Below are 19,390 nucleotides of genomic sequence, written 5' to 3' on the forward strand. Positions count from 1 at the left end.
GGATGGAGCATTCACAACTTCCCTGGGCAACCCATTCCGGTGCCTCACCACCCTTACAGTAAAGAACTTATTCCTTATATCCAATCTAAACTTCCCCTGTTTAAGTCTGAACCCATTGCCCCTTGTCCTATCACTACAGTCTCTAATGAAGAGTCCCTCCCCAGCATCCCTATAGGCCCCCTTCAGATACTGGAAGGCTGCTATGAGGTCTCCACACAGCCTTCTCTTCTCCAGGCTCAGCAGCCCCAACTTTCTCAGCCTATCTTCATACAGGAGGTGCTTCAGTCCCCTGATCATCCTTGTGGCCCTTCTCTGGACTTGTTCCAACAGTTCCATGTCCTTTTTATGTTGAGGACACCAGAACTGCACACAATACTCCAGGTGAGGTCTCACAAGAGCAGAGTAAAGGGGCAGGATCACCTCCTTCGACCTGCTGGTCACGCTCCTTTTGATGCAGCCCAGGATACGGTTGGCTTTCTGGGCTGTGAGCGCACACTGAAGCCGGCCCCTGTTCATCATGCCAGTTGTGCCCCTTGAGAACTAATCTAATAATTCATCATCTTCTGTGCAGGTGCTATTGTGGGGGTGGTCTCAAAGGGTGTTTTGGGTGATTGTGAGCCTCTTCCTCAAATAAACTCTGTATGACCTCTGGTGTTATGTATGTGGTGCGTTCTCACGGTAAGCCTATTGGAACACAGAACATGCCCTCCGTGTCCAATCTTAACCTTCTTCCTTGTGGTTTACGGTTGCTATGCAAACCCCACAACTTGTTTTGCTACAGTGTTTGAGACATCAACATGCATTAACTCTTTCAGTCTTTCACAAGGGCTGGCACCAAAGGTTGCAAACTCATGCAATAGACAGGGATATGTAGTATACTCTCCCAAATAAATCAATAACTCACATTACAAGGCCTACCCTTTATTAACTTTGGACAGAGCCTTGGGTGACATGATTTGGTGTGAGGTGTCCCTGCCCATGGCAGGGGGGTTGAAACTGCATGAGCTTAAGGTCCTTTCCAACCCTACCTATTCTATGATTCTATGATTCTATTAACTTAGTTTACTACTTCCTTCAAAATTATTGTTAATTATAACAACTTTTCATATTCTGGGTGTGCACATATCTGCCTGACAGGAAACATTTCTCATGTTCACTCGGTAGCAGGAAATAAAACCACAAACCCAGCAACTGTATCAGTCTATTGTTGGTTCATCGTGAAATCAGGCCAGTGCCGCTCTGGCAAGCTGGGGAAAAAGGGGTCAGAGAGAGTATCCTGGGTAACTGTCTTTTTTGGGCCAGCAACTCTCTCTGCTTTGGGACCCTTCTTTTTGACATGTAGTATCCACAATACTCATAAAATGAGCAACTTCCAGTCCAAACTGGTGAGTTCAAGATCAATAAATAAATTATAGAATTTGCTACTCTCCTTCCTCACTCCCCTCAGGATCTTGAATGCCACTGTTTCGTGGGCCAAGATTTCTGTTCATTATCACATTCCCAAACAGTGCTTCCTTGTTACTGATAGTAGATCCAGTGTAAGTTGACCCATCAAAACCTGTATCAAAAATTATCCCTGACACACTCAAGAAATCTCCTAGGTTGCTTGCTTCAATCTGTGTTGCCCTTCCTATAGATTACAGGGCATTGTGAGTCTCCTAGTGGACCCAGAGATTGTGATCTAGAGACTTCCTTGAGTTGTTGAGAGGAGATTTCTGTTACTAGCACTATGCCTCACTCTTCTGGAACTGACAACAAACTGGAACTGGAACTCACTCTTCTGGAACTGGAAGTCTGGGTAACAGTAAACTCAGGTTACTGATCTCTTTGCAGGAGAGATGGGGAGTGGCTCAAGACCACCTGCAGCTGAAGGTGAAGCAGTAGAACATGAGAGGCAGAAGGGAAACAGGAAGATGGTTCCTCCCTTGGGCTGAAGAGCAATTCTTGACAATGGTTAAAGCACGCCTGCTATCTTGAAGCAGTTTTTTTCCCATGGTGATGAACTAGTGTGAGATGAAGGTAGAAGGTCTAAGCAGATACCAGCTTGCTGCCTGTTTGCTGTGGAGAATGGCCCTGGTTGTTGGAGCTCCAGTTGTGCAGAGTTTGCATAACTCTGTAGGAGCAGTACAGCAACCTTCAGTTGCATCACTTGGACATGCTAGCATGGCTGTGAGTTTTATGTTTGTTTGTAACGCCTGGTTTAGAAATTCCCCTTTTGGCTCTTTTCAGGATCCATTTCCAGTATTTTTTATTATTTAGATTTCTTTGGATTATGGATACTCTGTGAGAACTGGAGTGTACCAGCTAATTAAATGTAGGATTTCAATAGTCCATCAAGAATCATCTGTGGCTGTAGATGTCAAATGCTTCAGGTTTCACATTCATTTAGAATTTCATAATGTTGCACTGTATGTAATTATTGCAGACATTACAAGGTAACATGTTTTCTATTGCTGTTGTATGCCAGGCACCTATTTATGTATTTTTATATATAATTTTTTTTTATATATTTATGTATGTTTTATACCAGTTTACCTATCTACTACCTTAACGCTAATGAATCCTGTAACTGGATTTTTGGGACTAAAGAAGTTTAAGAAGGGTGGAAAGCTTTAAACCAGTGGAGCAGAAGCAGGAGGGAAAGTAAAACCCCAGGCTTGAATTCTGACATGAACTTTTCCTGTAGCTGTAGGGAGGCTGTTTTGCAGCATTGGAATCCTAGGGGTTCCCCAAAACGCCCTCTCAGTGTGTGTGCCTGTGCAGAGGAGGTGTGAATGCAGAGCTGGGGGCAGGTCCAGCAGATGGCACAGGCAGGAGAGGTAGATGGGAAATAAACATCTTGGCAAAGTTAGGTAGGAGTCATAGCATGTGGCAATCTGCACTTCTATGTTTGACAGGCTTTTAGGAATTCTTCTCTTGCATTCAGTGTTAACCTGTTAAAGGCCACCAGATTAGACACAGGGGTGAAGTTGGATACATTGCTCTCTTTGCCAGGACTTCATGCCTATAACAGTTTAGTACATAAATCATGTTTATCCCCAAGGAAGCTGTTTAATTGCTCTGGGTAATGGGTTTTGTGCATTGCTGACTTATTTCCAGCAGGACAGAGTATAGTGCAGGAAACGTTAAATTAGGATCGACTCAGACATGGCTTCTGTCTCCTCCTTACTTCTTTTTTACTGCCAAGCAACTGCGTAGTTTCTACTTCTGCTGCTGCTTCTATGCCTGTTTAGGCAACCTTCCTGCCCCTAGGTCCTCCAAATCAAATCCAAACCACTAAACATTGGGTTTGTTGTAAAACTTTTGTATTAGTGGTGAGTGCTGCCAAATATCAGTTGTTTAATGGTAGTGGCAAAATAGCATGCAATGAGTTGGAAGCTGGATTTGTAAATATGTGATGACCTTGATGGTCAAAGCAGTTTGGATTATTGGAGTGTTTCAGAGCCTTGACAAAGACAGAGTGCCTTGTGAAATTCTGGGAACTTTGGAAATGTGAGTTTTGGAAACTGTGCTTTCAGCGCCATGTGAATATTTGTCCTGATAGGCCAGCTTTATGTTCCCTGATTACACTCGCAAATTCTTTCTAGCTGATTGGGGGAAGTGTTCAGGGGAATCCTGTCAGCATCTCTTGTGGTCTGGAATAGCTCAGATTACAAGCCTCTCAATGTCCTTTGAAAGCAGAATTTGACTAATAGAAAGGCAGAGTACATACTTAGAGGAAACAGAGTGCTTAGGTTCTGGCTGCTTGTTTGGCCCATGAAATTCCAGATGTTTTATACATCCTGGAATCAAAGTGTATAGTTGTGGTGGTGAACAGTGAATTGGTGCTGTAACTATAGCCAAAGGGACTTGGCTCAGGTTAGGTTGCTAGTAGAAGAGGGGCATGACTCAGAAATTAGATGATGTGGGTAGAAAGTGAGAAAAATTCTTTTGGACTCTTCCACATCTCTTGTTAGTAGCTAGGTTACTTTGCAGTGAGGATTGGTTTGAGTGGAGGTCTGAGCACATTTTAAGTAATTGCAAGAGATGTTTTACATAGCTGCCAGTATGTTGGCAGCACTCTTGAGAGCAAATGGCAAAAGTGTACTTCATCGTCAGTATTTTATCCTTTCTAATGAGGTGCTAGAGGGAGTAAGGTATATGGCAGGTTTTGTTGCTGAGATATGTTTAGAAAGAAAAATAAACCCATCACTTTCCTGTGAATGTGTTCCTATTGTCTAGGCCAGGAAGTAAGCAACAGATTTTAATGATCTGTAGTCACCTATGGATATAGCAGGTTGAGGTTCATCACACTTACTTTAACTATCTAAAAGTTAAATTTCTCTGTTAGTACTCCTGCTGCAGTTTCCTCCTGCTATAAGTAATGAACAGGCAGAGGTACTTGCAGATACTGATGGCTCTCTTCTGCCTTAGGTACCTGTATTAGGGTAGGGTAAGTTTCCTTCTGTTGACTGTAAAGTCTAGATGAGCAACATAAAATAGATGCCTAACTGCGGTGGCTGGGCTTTGGGGGTATGAGTGTCTTAGGAAGAGCATTGAGACTTGAAGCACTTTTACATGAGTGCAAGACTGGGCTTCAACCACTAAGAGCTCCTGCATCGTGAATCAGTTATTACAACACATAGCTGTCACTCAGCCACTGATGATAGAAGTAGGAGAGCTGCAAGAAAAAATCCTGTGGTCCAGCAACTTATCATTTACGTCTGTTTTTGCTTAATCATACGAGTTCTGCAATGTACCCAGCTGATCACTGATAAGCTTGATTTTTTTATTTTTTTTTAATTTTTATTTTATTTAGTTTTTTTTTGCTGGGCCTACAGAAGAGAAAGCTGTGAAGACAGAAGATACATTGCCTCTTGTTTCTGGGACAGGTATTTGGAGATGACTGGTGAAAGCATCTCAGCTTGACCTTCCCTGTAAGAACAGACTCTTTTCAACTCAGAGCTGATGAGATGTTTTCTGATTTCAGGAAGTCTGGCAATAGCCAGAGCTCAAATGTGATGGAGTTAAAGATGAGTGCAATTGTCATTTAACTTTTTTCTATGGCTTCACCAGAAGAAGAGAATCTTAAAAAGACTTGGAATTGGAGCTTCTAATGAAAAGATGTTCCCAATTGGATTTCCTTTATTTTATTCCACTTGCTGCATATTGCAAAGTATTTGCAACAGTGAAACTGACTTTCTAGCATCTAGTACTCAGGCAAGTTGTAAAACGTGTTAACAAAACTGCTTTGGAAATGAAACTTATAACCATAAACAGCAGAAATGCAAGTTCAAGCTATCTTATAATCTGTGAGAGTTTTACTATTCATTTTCATCTGTTAGAACCCATCTGCCAACACACTGAAGGATCCCTGAACTCAGTTCAGAAATATCTCTGGATACGTGATCAAGTGATCATCAGCTGTTTTCAAAAGTGGAGTTGATGGTTGCAGCAACTTGGGCTGAAGGTGAAGTCTGGTGTCAGTGCTTGACAGTGCATTGAATCATGACTTTCATCTAAAATTGGGCTATTACAGCTTAACTGGTGTATAATTTGGGGTATACAGGGGCAACAAAGAACATAGTTTTGTTAATGTCCTCTTCAAGAAAGCTGAAGCAAGGCATTATTTGGCATTTATTGGATTCCCTCCCCAGGCATAGGAAATATGATATATATGACTGCAACCTCAGTAAACCACCCCCTTTATGAAATTTGCCTTTCTGGCTAATTTCATCTTAGTTCAACAGAATAATAGAAGTCTTAAAGGTAGTCAGTTCTTACAGGTTTCATGAAAAACAGTGGTTGGATAGAAGAGAGAGATCAAAACTGAGGTTTCTGATTTTGTTTGTCCTCCTCTTTGGCCAGTTGGCTTGTCCTGCAGGCAGGGCATCAGGTGGATGCCCCAAAACTCACTCTGTCTCCTACACAACTGATAGTTTTGAGATGTGGAATACAGGTTCTGAAAAGTGAGAGGAAGAAGTTTCTCTTCAAAATAGGGCTTCCTTCAGTTGTAGATCTATTCATATGTCTTTGATGGATTAAAGCTTCCCCCAAAATGTGCAACTTCGTATGCCTTTGAAAATACATAGCTCTTTCATGCTTTTTCATGTGATGCTTTTACATATTGTCTTGTCTCTGTCACACGTATAGGCATTGGCTGTCTGGTTACCCACAGCTTTTACACCTAAAAGCTCTCAGACTGATGAGGGGAAGATTATTCCCCTCCTTTTCATTTCTGTGTCCTCAGGTTTTAGGCATTTCAGGATGTTTAAATCTGTGTTATGAAGGAATTATTATTATTACTACTACTACTACTACTATTTGTGGCAGTTCACCTTCTATGGAGAGGCATAACCTTAACTGATCAAAGTAGTAAAGGGCTCCCTATGGACTTCCTTGTATTGGAGCATGGGGGCACTTTTGTGAGGAGCGTTATATTATGCTTACAGGGCTTTTAACTGAGTTGCAGCAGCAGGTGGGGAAGTCACTGTAGTGACTGCTTGGATCTAGGTGGCATGTATCATAGCTCTAGATATTACAAGCTCAAACGTAAGATTAGAGCTGCTTGATTTATTTTTAGTGAATCTTCCCCTGGAAGAATACAGCCACCCTGTGAAGCCGAGTATTTCTTTGTAGTGGTGCAAAACAAGCAGCAATTTCGCTGAAAGGAGCAAGGGAAGTGGTGAGACCAGCTTATTTCTCCCCCCACCTCTAGCAGCACCGTCATGTACTGTAACTTTCTCTCTCAGCTGATGGTTCTGCTGTTTCGCAAGACAGTGCTTCACTAATTTCACCTCATCTCCATGAAAGCTGCTCTCTTCCTGCCAGGTTTATAAGATTGAAAAACCAGAAGAATAGCACATGAAACAATTAATCTGTTCCCACTGCCCCGCTCCCCTTTGCCTCTGAGTTCTCTCTGACAGAACTACCAGTTCATGCAGTTGTGCCATCTCATCTTTCTGACAGCTGGCTGTGAGGGCTGTATGAACAGAGCTGGAAGATCATCAGGTGCTGCTGCTGGCAAATAACATCCTTCTGTGAGATGCTGTAGACAGGCAGAAGGCCTATTAGTCCCTCCGTTGCAGCACATGTTAACTGTAGAAGCCTCGGTAGGCTTTCTAGGTTTGGCTTCATGGATTTGAATTAAACTACCAAACATAAATGATTCCATCTAAGCTAGCTTGTCTTTTTCTGGTCATTGGAGGGAAAATAGATGTCTGTTGAGTTTGAGCTGAATCACACCCTCAAGCGCTCTCTGCTACAAAACAGCCTCAGAGTGACTTGGATGGAAGTGTTTACATTTCATATACTGTAAATGAAGCGAGATGTACCGTGCGTCTTCCCTCAGATGGGCCCTCAAACAGTTGTATTTAGGGGCTGGTGGTGGTGGCATTAACAAAGCAAAGTTGCAGTCTGGTGCAGTGCCAGTGAATTCCAGCATCATGTAAGGTCATTTTTCTTGAGCTGCTGTCTGCTGCCCGGAAGCCATCAGTTCATTCTGAAATTCATCACTTCTCAAGGGAATGTGGCTGTTTATTGCACTTCCTAGGTGAGATGACAAGTCACTGCTACCATCTCTCCTGGATGTGGTAGGGATTTCATTTGGAACAACGCAGACAACTTGGGGGTATCCTGCATTCCAGTATATTTTACTGCATGAGTAATAAAGCAGTGCTACAGTGCTGGCTTTGCTATTGCAAGTCACAACTTGTGGTGGTTTCCTTATTTATAGCTCTTTATACATCTGGTATGAGAGTCTTAGAAAAACGTCATCTGACTGAATACTAGAATTCATACTTTATTTCATACATTATAATTCATACATTATAATTTCTGTTTCAAAGCTTATAAGAAGGTTTTGTGCATAGCGGTTTGAAGCAGTTGCATAACCCAAAATGTATTTTGTCTGAAAACAGGCTAAAAATATGTGTTCCAGTAGCTTCCCAGGTCAAATCTGCTCAGTTTGTAAGTAGAAGAATTGGCAGGAGGACAGGTAAACTTAAGGTTTGTCAGATGTTCAGGTGCTATTCACTGAGAAATGCCCTTTTTTTCTAGTTCATAAACATTGTTGAATAGGAAAGATACTCCCTGTCAAATTTGGCCCCATCAATGCTCCTACAATCTAAATGTTGCACAGTCTAGTGCTCCTTTGCACTTAAAATATTAACAAAGGTATGGAATAAATTGATGTGATGCTATTAAAAGAATCCATGTCTGTTTACAGTGGTATAAAAGTATATTTATTAATTTTCTTAAAATACGGTTTTTGGTCAAAGAGAGGATGCATAATCAACTGAAGTAACTGTGTATCTTTATCAAGCTATCTGAAATTTGAGTTTAAATTCAAAGGAGAGTCTAATAGAGATTCAATAATCTGAAATAATCTGAAGATTCAGAGGTTGATCTGAGCCACAGTTCAATTTCAAGAGAACAGAATTTAGGCAAGTTTGGGGAATTATAAAGTGTGGAATTTAGTGTGCCATTTGATACCATTGCTACTGCTGTCTTCTGAAAATGATGAAAGATTTATGATCCTTGAAATTTTAAGCACTATGTTGATGTTTGTTTGGAAGGAGGTTAGAGGCAAAAAATGCAAACATTTTCCAAAGAGCTGGACAAAATCAGTCACAAGTTAGGATGTTATACTGATGTAACAGCCATTACAGCTGTAAGGGCTGACAGCTCAGATTTTGCCTACTGCAAGGCACCAGGGTTTATTTGTACTGGGCCAGCATAGCAAGGATAGGGTTGCCTAATACACAGGAGAAAAAAGACAGTTTTGTATTTCTTTTGCACTCTGGAAAACAGAGCTGCTAACTCTACCACATGGGTAGCACCAAATCTTTTGTCAGTGATTTTAAAATAAATAGTGAAAATCCAAAGATACAGTGTTCTCCAGTTAAGTAAAATACTTCATTTCCCTTTTGGGCACTTCAAAAAGACCTGGAAGAAGGTTCTAAAGAAAAGATACCAATGATGCAGAAAAGATGAGAGTGCTTGATTTCAGAATTTCCACCACAAACTATTTGGCAATTTATAGCAAATCATCCAGCAGTTTACAGTTAAAATTTCGTACTTCAAAAAGTCACATACAGCTGTGCTGCTAAGCCAAGGAGGGTGGTTTTCATGAATTGCCCTTACTCTGAGAAGTATCTATGGTCTCTGCAATCTGTTTCCGTTCATGGATGTTGCAGCACCAGGCAGTTCAGTACATGATTTGCTTCTGCCTATGACCTTTTATTGTCCTGATTTCTTTCCTCTTTTGAGGAAGATAGGGTAAATATCACATGTTCCTTGTAAAGTCCAGACACCAGGAATTGCTGCAGGAGGCATTGAAACATGCTGAAAGTTTAATAACCAGAAACAGCAACATAATAAATGTAAGGAGAAAAACTGTCATGACTTTAGTCTTCATAAAATCTTATGATCTTGCAGAAAGGTCGACTGGGAACTAGATCAGATTCTCTGTCCTGCTCTGCAGTGTCCCTTCTTTTTCATATTTCTTTTTCATCGTATTTAGACCTATTCTTCAAGCTTAGCTAACTGGGGGTTTTTAGAAATGAACTTGAGCAGAGCAATGTCTTCATTTCGATGCTGGTTTTGGCAAAGGTCTTAATTTTAGATAGAGCTTAAACTAGTATTAATTCTTGATCCTCTGCATTTCTTTTAATCAGTGATCTATCTGCAAGACAACATTAAAATATTACTGATAAATTTTTCAGATGAGAAAAGGAGCAGGACAGCAACTGATCCAGGGGACAGGCCCAGGAGACAGAGCAGCCTGGGTTTCCTGCTAAGCTTCCCATTTTTCAATAGACCCATTTAGCAAACCAGTGTGCAGGTTGCACTTGTAGATGGATGACTCCTTCCTGGGAATTATTGGCAGTGAAAGAGGGCTTAATAGTCAAATCAATTAAGTGTGCCTTGGCCCTGGACTTGGGACGTATGAATAATAACAGAGAGGTCATTTTGTATCTGAAAACTTTATTAATTTAAGATTAAGGTTAAGTAGTTTGGGGTTTTTATGCAAGCTCTTTCACTGACTTTAAGTATGAATTTAGGTTTAGGCTTTGCAAGGAGGTCTGGCTTTCTCTCTGTTTTCAGATGGAGGAGGGTGCATCTGTATCACCCTTTTGGTCAGAAGTGGTCTTCTGAGGCAAATCTCCTAATTATCCCTAGTTACTGCACTTCAGTAATGCACTCTGTGTGCTACAGCCACTCACAGGGTTTTTGTGAAATCAGACCAGAGTTAGTCAGCAGTAAATCCCATGAAAATGAGGTAATACGGATCTAGGATACTTGGCACCAACTATTTCACTCTCCTTCTTTCAGTGTGCAATGTCTGCTGAGATAACCTCAGTGATGCGTGCCACGGGGGATACGGCTAACATCTCAAAACTGCTGCCCAGCTCCTGTTTTGTGCATAGGTTGCTGCTTCAGTTGCTGTGCAGAGCCACTTCAGTGCTAGTGCTGCCTTGTAGTTAACGATCTGCTTGGTGCCCAGTTCCTGCTGAAATCTTAGAGATCTGAAGTGGGATTCTCAAAGTAACTTTACACCTGCTTCTCTTACAAGTAGGGATTTACCCTTTAAGTGCTCTCAGATTTGAGAGCCCCCAGTGTGTTCTCAATGCCGACGTTCATGTTGCTAACTCCTCTCATACGCAGGTCTCTGCTGAACTGGAGATAGCTTTGAGTCAAATGCATATCATGTCCTTGAGTGAGGGAATGCTTGTAGTGAATTGGAGCCCTTTGCTAAAAGCTGCTACAGTTTTGCAAATTCTATCATAACATTTCAGCTGTATATTTTACTCAAGCTCGGCAAAATCAGTTCAGACTTCCTGATCCTGCAAAGTATTCAGCTTTAGGTTCGCCTTCAAATTCATTCTGCTGTTTAATGTACGTTTTCCCATGGAGCTTTTCCCACTTTATGATGTTGGTATTTGGATCAGAAAGAGAGACTGAATAATGTGAGACTTTTAATAATTTTTCTTTTCTGACAGAAAGCACAAGTGAGTGCACAATATTTTTGTGCTAATACATACAGATGCATACTTGAACTAGTGGACCTTCCAGGAGGCACCTACTGCTTTTCATAACAAGTTTATTGATGAACGGGAGCCAGAAGAATGCATTTTTGGAGAAGGGAAAGAGTAGGTATATATATATCTACTCTAATTGTACAGAGGGCTGCTCCTTAGCTCATTAGTTTATGCTGGCTAAGGAGGATTCATTAATTTAAGCCATTCCCTACATGCTTTTCCACTCAGTTATGTGTTATTTTTGTGCTTCTTGCTCAGACCAGACTTCCAGAGAAGGTATGAGTTGCAGGATTTCACTTGGAAATTTTGTTATACAGTTGTATAACAACTATATGAAGAATTGAGGCTCCAGCTGATCTTGGATTACTTTATGCTTTCTTGAAAATGTTGCTGTGGGGATAGAAAGAAAAGGAGGAGAAAGACTGACAAAAATTTTCTTTCCACTTGACAGAGTTGAAATAATCTTCCAAAGGCTGTGAACTGGAGCTTGTGGACAGCCAGAAAAATCTCCACTCTCAAATCTTTTATTTAGAACAATATTCCATGCCTATCTTAAGCTGTTTTGCAAAGGTTATTTGGCAAGAGATTTCAAGTTTCCTCTAGTTTGGTTTTCACAGTTCTATGATGAAGGCTTTATTTGGGTATCAGCAGGAGGATGATGTGAAGCCTTTCCGTGGGCGATATAGGTAGACCCATTGGTGTTTCTAGGAATGGAAATTGCTGCTCTGGCTAACATATTTTTGTGCTCAGAGGGAGGCAAACCAGCTCTGCAACATGCAGTATAAGGGAAAAACGGTTCCAGAATCGCAGAACCATCAAAATGGGAAGGGCCCTTGAAAGATTACATGGTCCAACCTTCTGTGGGAAATGGAGCCTAGATACAATTATCTATCGCCTTGTCCAGTTGCATCTCAAAAACCTCCACTGATGGGGACTCCACCACATGCCTGGGGAACTTGTTTCAGGGAATGATTGTTCTCACTGTAATTTCTTTTTTTTTTATATCAGGATGAAACCTCTCCCAGTGCAACATGTACCCATTGCCCCTTGTCTTCTCCATGTAGCTCCTTGTGAAGAGAGACCCTCATATCCTCTTTGCTGTCTGAGTAGCAGCATGCTCTGCAGTTACAAGCCCTGAACCCTCACAATGTAAAGTCTGGATATGTGATGGAGCATCACGCTCTGCAGTGCAGTGCGGCAGGGTCAAATGAACAAAATATTGACATTTTGAGTCATGAAGCTGTCTGTCATAAGCTTCTGATATATAAAAGTCTTCACAAAAATCACTCACCTCTTAGACTGTCTGTGGGGACAGAGGGGTTGCTCAGTCTGTTACAGGATGAGAGCTCACCTCACGGCTCTTCATGGAATATGACTCTTGGCTTACAACACAATATGGTCCCCAGTTATCTCGTGTAATTTACTTCCTTTTAACAGTTTAATCTACCTGCATGTCATATGCAAAAGCTTCTCTCAGGTACTTGTTTCAGGAGAGGAGTGGACCTCCTTCCCTCCATCCCATTTCCCCATGCTTGCATCCTTGCCGTTCCTTGAGAGCCTTCCTCTATGTAAGGAAGTGTCCCAGGGGCTTATGGTATTGGTGGGGGCAGCTGCCTGGAGCTGAACCATGGCAAATCACTGAGCTTCCCCAGTGAGGAAAGCTAACAAATAGCACTGACAACCCTAGTTTGTTTTTTCCTCTGAGTTGTTTCCTCTTCTGCTAAGATTACAGTGAAAACTTTTAAACAAAGCTAAAAAATGTATGCACTTCTGTGAATGATTTCATGGGTTTAAATAAGATCTCCTCTTTCACAGAGAACAGCTATATTGAGCATTTTAGTAGTTACTAATAACTGATGTTTTTCTGCCTTCCATTTGCAACTCTTACGCAGCTGCTAGAAATGGCATCAGTCTCTTTAGGCTTCTCGTTAAAATAAATGAAAAATGTATATATTATTATGCTGTAATGACATCATTCTGCAACATATATTTTACATACGTCTGCTATGTATAAAAGCTCATGTGAGTGTCGCTTTTTCTTTAGAGAGCTACTTCTATATGGGGTTCGGAAAGATAGGATGTTCCTGTCCAGTAGATGTCTAGTGCTTTTTGTCATTCTGTATTTTAGGATGTTAGATGCTGAGTTTGCTGTGATACAGAATTTTTGCTTAATACAACTTTCAACAACCTTACCAGCTCTCAAATTTCTAGGTGAGCTGAGTAATAAGTATTTTGGGGAAACGAATGTGTAAGAGGATATGCCATTTAATTGAGGAAACGAGAAGTATAATATTAACTATATATATATATATCTGTCATACTGGGATGACTCAAGTCGTACTTCAGTTAGAAGGCAGGCTCTAATACTGCTGTAAATGTAGCATAAGGATATTTAGTAACTGGAAAGAGATGCCAAAATTTTCCATGCAGAAGTTAGGTAATTGTGGGGTTTTAGGAGGCCTGCTTTTCATGATTAAGGTTTGGTACTGAATTTTCATACAGCTCAAGCTTGATTTTCGATAGAGTTCTCTGATTTCTGTATGTGTTGGTGATCAGTACTTTATTCCTTAGAACAGGTTGTAAAGGAGGAATTTTCCTTTGCTGAATCTTCATTCTGTTCCTATGCCACTCAAAAGTCAATGGAGGTTTAACTTTTTCACTGTCTGTTTCTAAGGGTTTCTGAGATAAAAATCAGGCTTTCTGGCCCTTCTGTAAGTAAAATAGAGTCACTCATGGTGCATCCATTGGCTGGGAAGATGAATGGCTTGCTTTGGACCATCTGAGAGCAGCAGGATCTCAGGTGTGATGGGTGGTCATTAGAGAAGGTGTGCCAAGGCTCTAATTAATACAGTCCTTTCTCTTTTGGTTGCCTTCACTAGGAAACTGCTGGAAGAATGCTGTGACCCTGCACAACTCTTTGCTATGACAAAGCTGAACTCCCCAATGGGAAAGAACCTCTGGTTTGACGGGGAATTTTTATATTCCGTGACTATCGACAATGTGACTTACTCCCTCTTCCCACAGGTTAGTAACCTTTTCTTCTTCTCACTTTAAGTAATAATATACTAAATAGTAACATGGTACAGGTGAGTAGGCTAAATGTTCATCAAGAAATTCTATCTTCATGTCTCAATACAAAACAACCTCTTCTGCTTTCTTACTTCTTTGTTGCGAAAATCATAAAATGTTTGTAAGCATGTTAGTACTTCCCTGACCACTTTTCAAGTGTGCAGATATACACAAGGGGTGAGATTGGGCCACCCGTCTTGATGTTTAAAATGCTAAGCTGTGGCTATTTTAGGAAGGTGATTTCTACATTTCAGCCAGTGATCATGCTCCCTGGGAGTTTATTATATTCAGTTTTGCTCGTGGAAGGGGAGATATTTTATGTGGCTACACATTTATAGAAAGACAAACATCTTGAACGTATTAATTTATGTTTATTCTAATTTATCAAATTAAAAGCATAGGTATTTATTAAGCCTCCCAGTTAGTGTTGAGTCATTCACACTGGGCTTTTCTCATTTGTTGTTGTTTCAGATAAACATGTAGCAGAGTTCTTACTTGTTAAACTCATCCTGCAAATAAAACATCCAAAAGGTAATTAAAAAAAAGGCCAGCAGAGTAACGACTTCAAATGTTTGTTTTAGTGGAGATAGAATGAGAGGAAAATGCAGAGTGAGGAAGAAGACATGGGAGCAGCTGCTTTCTGTTAAAACGTCATCAGGAAGAGGGGTTTTAGAGCTGTTTCTTGTTTAGGCTGCCAGCCTGCTGTCTTGTCACTTGGCTCTGCCTGTTGCAATGAACTGGTTAATGGACCTCTACCTCCTCCAAGCTGCTCCCCAGCTGCTGTGTGTCTGCAAGCTCAGCAAACAAGTAGATGCTGAAACGTGCATGGCGAGTGTTTTTGCCTGCTGTACAGCTGGAAGGGGGCTGCCCTGCTGGAGTTAATTTCGTTCCCTGCCTTTGAGACTGGTAGAAAGTTTGTGGTGTGTCACAGAGAGGCAGCTGTAAATCCTTTTTATGATGATTAGTAGGATTTGTTGATACAATATTGCACTGTTTACTGGAGAAAACTGAAATCTTTGGCAGAGCTGTGAACTTTGCACTAAACAAAGATATTGGCAGTGACTGCTCAAAATGTGTACATCCTTTCCAACATTTCAGAAAAGCCCCATGTGGGATGGCACAGTGAGGTCACTATTTTGTGTTGGATTTGGGATTTCAGATTTGGCTTTCTTTGCCACATTGGTGTCCTCCTTCCTCTCACAGGGAAGAGCAAAGTACTGGATGGGCTTCTTCAGAGAGGTTAGATGGGAATCATATTCTTTGGAACTCCAGTGGTTCCCAGGCTCCCAAGCCCTACCCTCAAAGTTTATCAGTTGATTGGATTGAGAGTGAGGATCTGGGAAGCCCTGGGAAGGCAAACTGCTGAGAGACAACATGAGGTAAGGATTTGGGACTTCAGTGTCCCTTAGGCTTGCCAAGCAGGCTGCAGAGGATGGGTAGGTGCAGTTGTAGGGATGGTGGTGGAAAAGGTGAATTTTCATAATGTTCCAAGCTTAGAACAATGCTAGAAAGGAGCTCTAGGACTGGTGCCAGAAACACTATTCCTTTAATGAATTGACAGGCAGTTAATTTCTCACAAATGCTACTTGCTACTATACCCTCTTTTCTTGCAAGTACCACTGCTCCTAACTTGATGTGTTATTCCTATGTATTTGGCCCAGAGGAATTTTGTAGACCTTTCTCAGATTAAACTTTTTTGGCTTAAAACCTCAGGAAGATTTATTTGCAGTAAATTCTTAAATGAAGTATTTTTCTACCTCTCTCTTTGTTTCAAGAAAAATACTCACCTAAATTTTTCAGTCTTCTACTTTGAAGAATGGTGTCTATTAGCTTGCTAGCAACCAGAAAGTGACTTTTGTGAAGATGAATATTCCTTTCAAAAGTATCCAGAAGCTTAAAACCACTCATAAAATATGGGTAATACCCTGAAATGCTCAGGGGAAGTAACAGGAATGTAAAGGGCTGCAGCTATGTTGATATAATCGCGAAAATATTTCCTCCGGAATAAATAAAAACGGTTCCATCCACATCAATCTGCTGGACTTAAGCCATTTTGTGCTTGCAGAAGATTTCTCAGTCCTGAGCCATTTATTAACTTACAGGATAAAGTAACTGAACTATATAGCAAAGTGGCTATATTTTATGGCAGAGAGTAAGCTGGCTGTGCATGAAGAGAGACTTATACAGAAGTAATGTAAGTATGCCAGAAATTAATATGTAAAATGTCACTTATTTTTGAATCTGAACAGTGCAAAATAGAATATTTTTTCTTCTCAGTAATCTGTAGATAAAGCTCTTGCAGCTGGTTCAACATTTTCTGATGGAGTGCTTTTTCTATAAAAATGCTATTTCGTCAAAATATAAATTTAGTATCAGCTCATTTTTTTTTCAGTTTTTCTTTGAAGTGAAAAGGTTAAAAGGTTTTGGTAGTGTTATAGCATTTAATTTTACCATTTTTTGAATGTAATATTTCATCCGTGTGGATGTTTTTTTTTATCAGCTCCATTGCTACCTTTTTTTTTTTCCCCCCTCAGACTTTGCTTGATTATGTTCCTCCTCCTTTTATTTTTTAAGTTTTTGGTTGGCCAAGGGATAAATTTGCAGAAGAAAAGAACTTTATTATGGAAACAGTAATCCAGTGTTTCATTTCAGTTTTTGAGAACAAAATTTGAAGTTGCAGAGTTTTTTATGAACGAACAATTACAGCTACTGGAATCACAGCATGGCTGGAAAAGACCTTAGAACGCATCTAGTTCCAACCCCTCTGCCATGTCCAGGGGCATCTTCCATTAGACCAGGTTGCTCAAAGCTCCAAGTAGGTCCTCTTACTCTCCCCCTCTCTGTGTCATTTCCTCCCTGATTTCTAGAATGGTTTTTTTTTTTTTTTGAGACAGAAATTAAATATTACGCAGACTGCACTATCTTTCCCGTCCTGGAGAGAAACTGCTAGTGGCTCAGTGTCAGTACCCAATGGTCAGGAGAAGTCTGGTGCAGGACATGGGTCATCACAGAAAATGGCCTAGCGTGCAGTGAGGGTGGGCATCCTGCCCGCATCATCTCCCTACAGTGTCATTGCCTGGAGCTGTCGGATAATGGAACTGAATTTTAATTAAAGTCAGACATTTCTTGACAGCAGCTTTGTTTTATTACTTGATGTGATCTACAGCATTACACTCTTAGGAGACAAAAAGTATAGAGTCTGCATGTAACTGTAGGTGTAGTTTAATACTGAGATATTATTCCTACTGTGTACCTACCACTTTTCTAAAGCATTTCATGTAGACATGAAATTTCAATACTAACCAGTAATTTTGATAGGTGTCTGGGGACACTGACAGAGATGCAGGTGAACCTACTACAGTTGAGTTCAGCAGCATGGTCGGATAAACCTCTGAATAGCCAGGCTGCCATATCTTAGGTTGACCACTAAAGGCCATGGGTAACTTACAAATGTATTTATTTCCTTTCCCTTGTAGTCCAACTGTTATACAGAAAATGGATCAGTGTGTTGGTGAATGTTCAGGAGTCCCGTCCCTGACAGGACAGAGATTTACACCTTCCTCCCTCTTCAGCTTGGAGGTGGGTTTAGCCGTGCAGCTCTGGTCCTGTTGCACTGTATTGAGGCATGATTAGCATTTTCCATCTTTTAGATGGAAAATGACTAGACCATCCTGACTAGAATGGAAGAAACCAGTCTTCTATATATTCCTACAGTAATTTTTAGATGCTATGGGTAAACATGATGTAACCACAGGAATAGCAGGGATGTAACTCAAGACCACGTGAGAGAAATGTGAACTAGCACTCATCAGCTTTTGAGTTAGGGCAAAAAACCAAGCCCCAGTTTCAAACATTTTCTAGAACAATTTTGTGCTCTTTCCTGTCTTTTTCTTCCTCAGAGGCTCAAAAGCAAGCTTCAGACTATTCTTAACATTAAAGGAAGAAAAAAAAAAAAAAGAAAAAAGAACCACCTCACCCCAGGATTTGGCTGTTTATGCAAATAATTGATTTCTGTTGCTTGTTGGCAAAAGCTTATAACAAGGAAGAACTGAGGTGAATTCCTGAGGCCTCCTTTCCCTTCCCCAAAAGGTTAAAGAAATAGTAAAATCAAATGGAACTTTTCACTCTGCCATGTAAAGTATTATTTTGGAGGATAGAAGAGTGAATACATTTCAAAAGACATTTCCAATGTTAAGCTTCAACTTTTTAATTCGACAAAATAAGTAATTGAAAAATTTCTGGTTTTATTATATTTCACCAGGAGGAGTTGGGCAAATTTGGTACCAGTAAATTATCTGAAATTATTAAAATGTGGCTCTCCAGCTGCTCAAGTCCCTTCTAATGTTTCACTTGCAAAATGCTGTCAGGTAGAAGAATGGCTACTTGCAATGAGCTTCTCATGAGTAGTCATCTCAAGTAGTGTTTGAGAAATCCAATGGAAATAGCTTCAAGCCACAGATAAATCTGGGAAAGCTGGCAGCTGTTTATGGATACCTTGTAACCAGGAAGAAGGCAATATTTTTCAAGTTATTAATTAGAGTTTCAATTCTTGTTCTTATATGAAAGCAGGGAAAAAGTTCATCTCTCCAACTTTAACTGTAAGATGAAGACATTCTCTGGGTACCAGGGAGAATGTTGTATTGAGTAACAGTGAATGATTTCATGTTTTTTATTCAGGGTACCTGTTAGATTCTGGGAACTTGTTTAATTTTTCTTGGTTGCTCATAGTATTCCTCCTTTGGCCAGAGATTTTATCATGTCCTCCTCTGATGCTGGTATTTGTGCTGTGTCAAAGCAAATTCCCTAGTCTTGCATCTATAGCCCACAGTTAGTAGAAGAATTTGTATTATTTCAGGGAAATAATTCAGGTTTGGAAAGGGAGTTCAGTGTAGCATCTGCAGGCTTTTTCCCTTTTCCCCAGGAAAAACATACTCTTCCTGAGGAAGAAAATGACTGTTTGATTCACATAGAAATGAGGTCTAGGAGCAGCAAGTACTGGGAAGGGATAGGTGGAAGAGTGACTGATGTAGGGTGGAATGTAAAGCTGCAGCTGTGTAAGGAATGTGAACCCTGTTAAGACTACAGTGTTAACTTTCTTAGAGCAAATGCTGTGTGCTCTTGCCATTGGCATCAGGGTGATTGAGATAAAGAATCTGTCTCAATATTTAGTTAAGTTTACCCTTACCCTCACTTTGATTCCATGCTCACTAATTAAACAAAGCTGGAATAGGGCATCATTTGTTCTATCTGGTCAGTTAAGCCAAAGCCACAGTCTATCTGAAGCTACTCCATATAGGCAA

At 40.6% G+C, this 19,390-nt stretch overlaps 1 protein-coding gene across 1 annotated transcript in view; it reads left to right on the forward strand.

Moving 5' to 3' along the window:
• The window catches only part of ST8SIA1 (ST8 alpha-N-acetyl-neuraminide alpha-2,8-sialyltransferase 1), a 121,113-nt gene that overhangs the window by 16,128 nt on the left and 85,595 nt on the right, over nucleotides 1–19,390 (forward strand). Inside the window, exon 2 of the mRNA XM_062616855.1 lies at nucleotides 13,901–14,045. Within this exon, the coding sequence (XP_062472839.1) occupies nucleotides 13,901–14,045 (145 nt within the window). The remainder of the gene's footprint in view (nucleotides 1–13,900; nucleotides 14,046–19,390) is intronic.

The sequence above is a fragment of the Pezoporus occidentalis genome, unplaced genomic scaffold, assembly GCF_034315485.1.
Source record: "Pezoporus occidentalis ecotype Australia unplaced genomic scaffold, CSIRO_AGI_Poc_V1 ctg19, whole genome shotgun sequence".
In the NCBI taxonomy this organism is placed as follows: domain Eukaryota; kingdom Metazoa; phylum Chordata; class Aves; order Psittaciformes; family Psittacidae; genus Pezoporus; species Pezoporus occidentalis.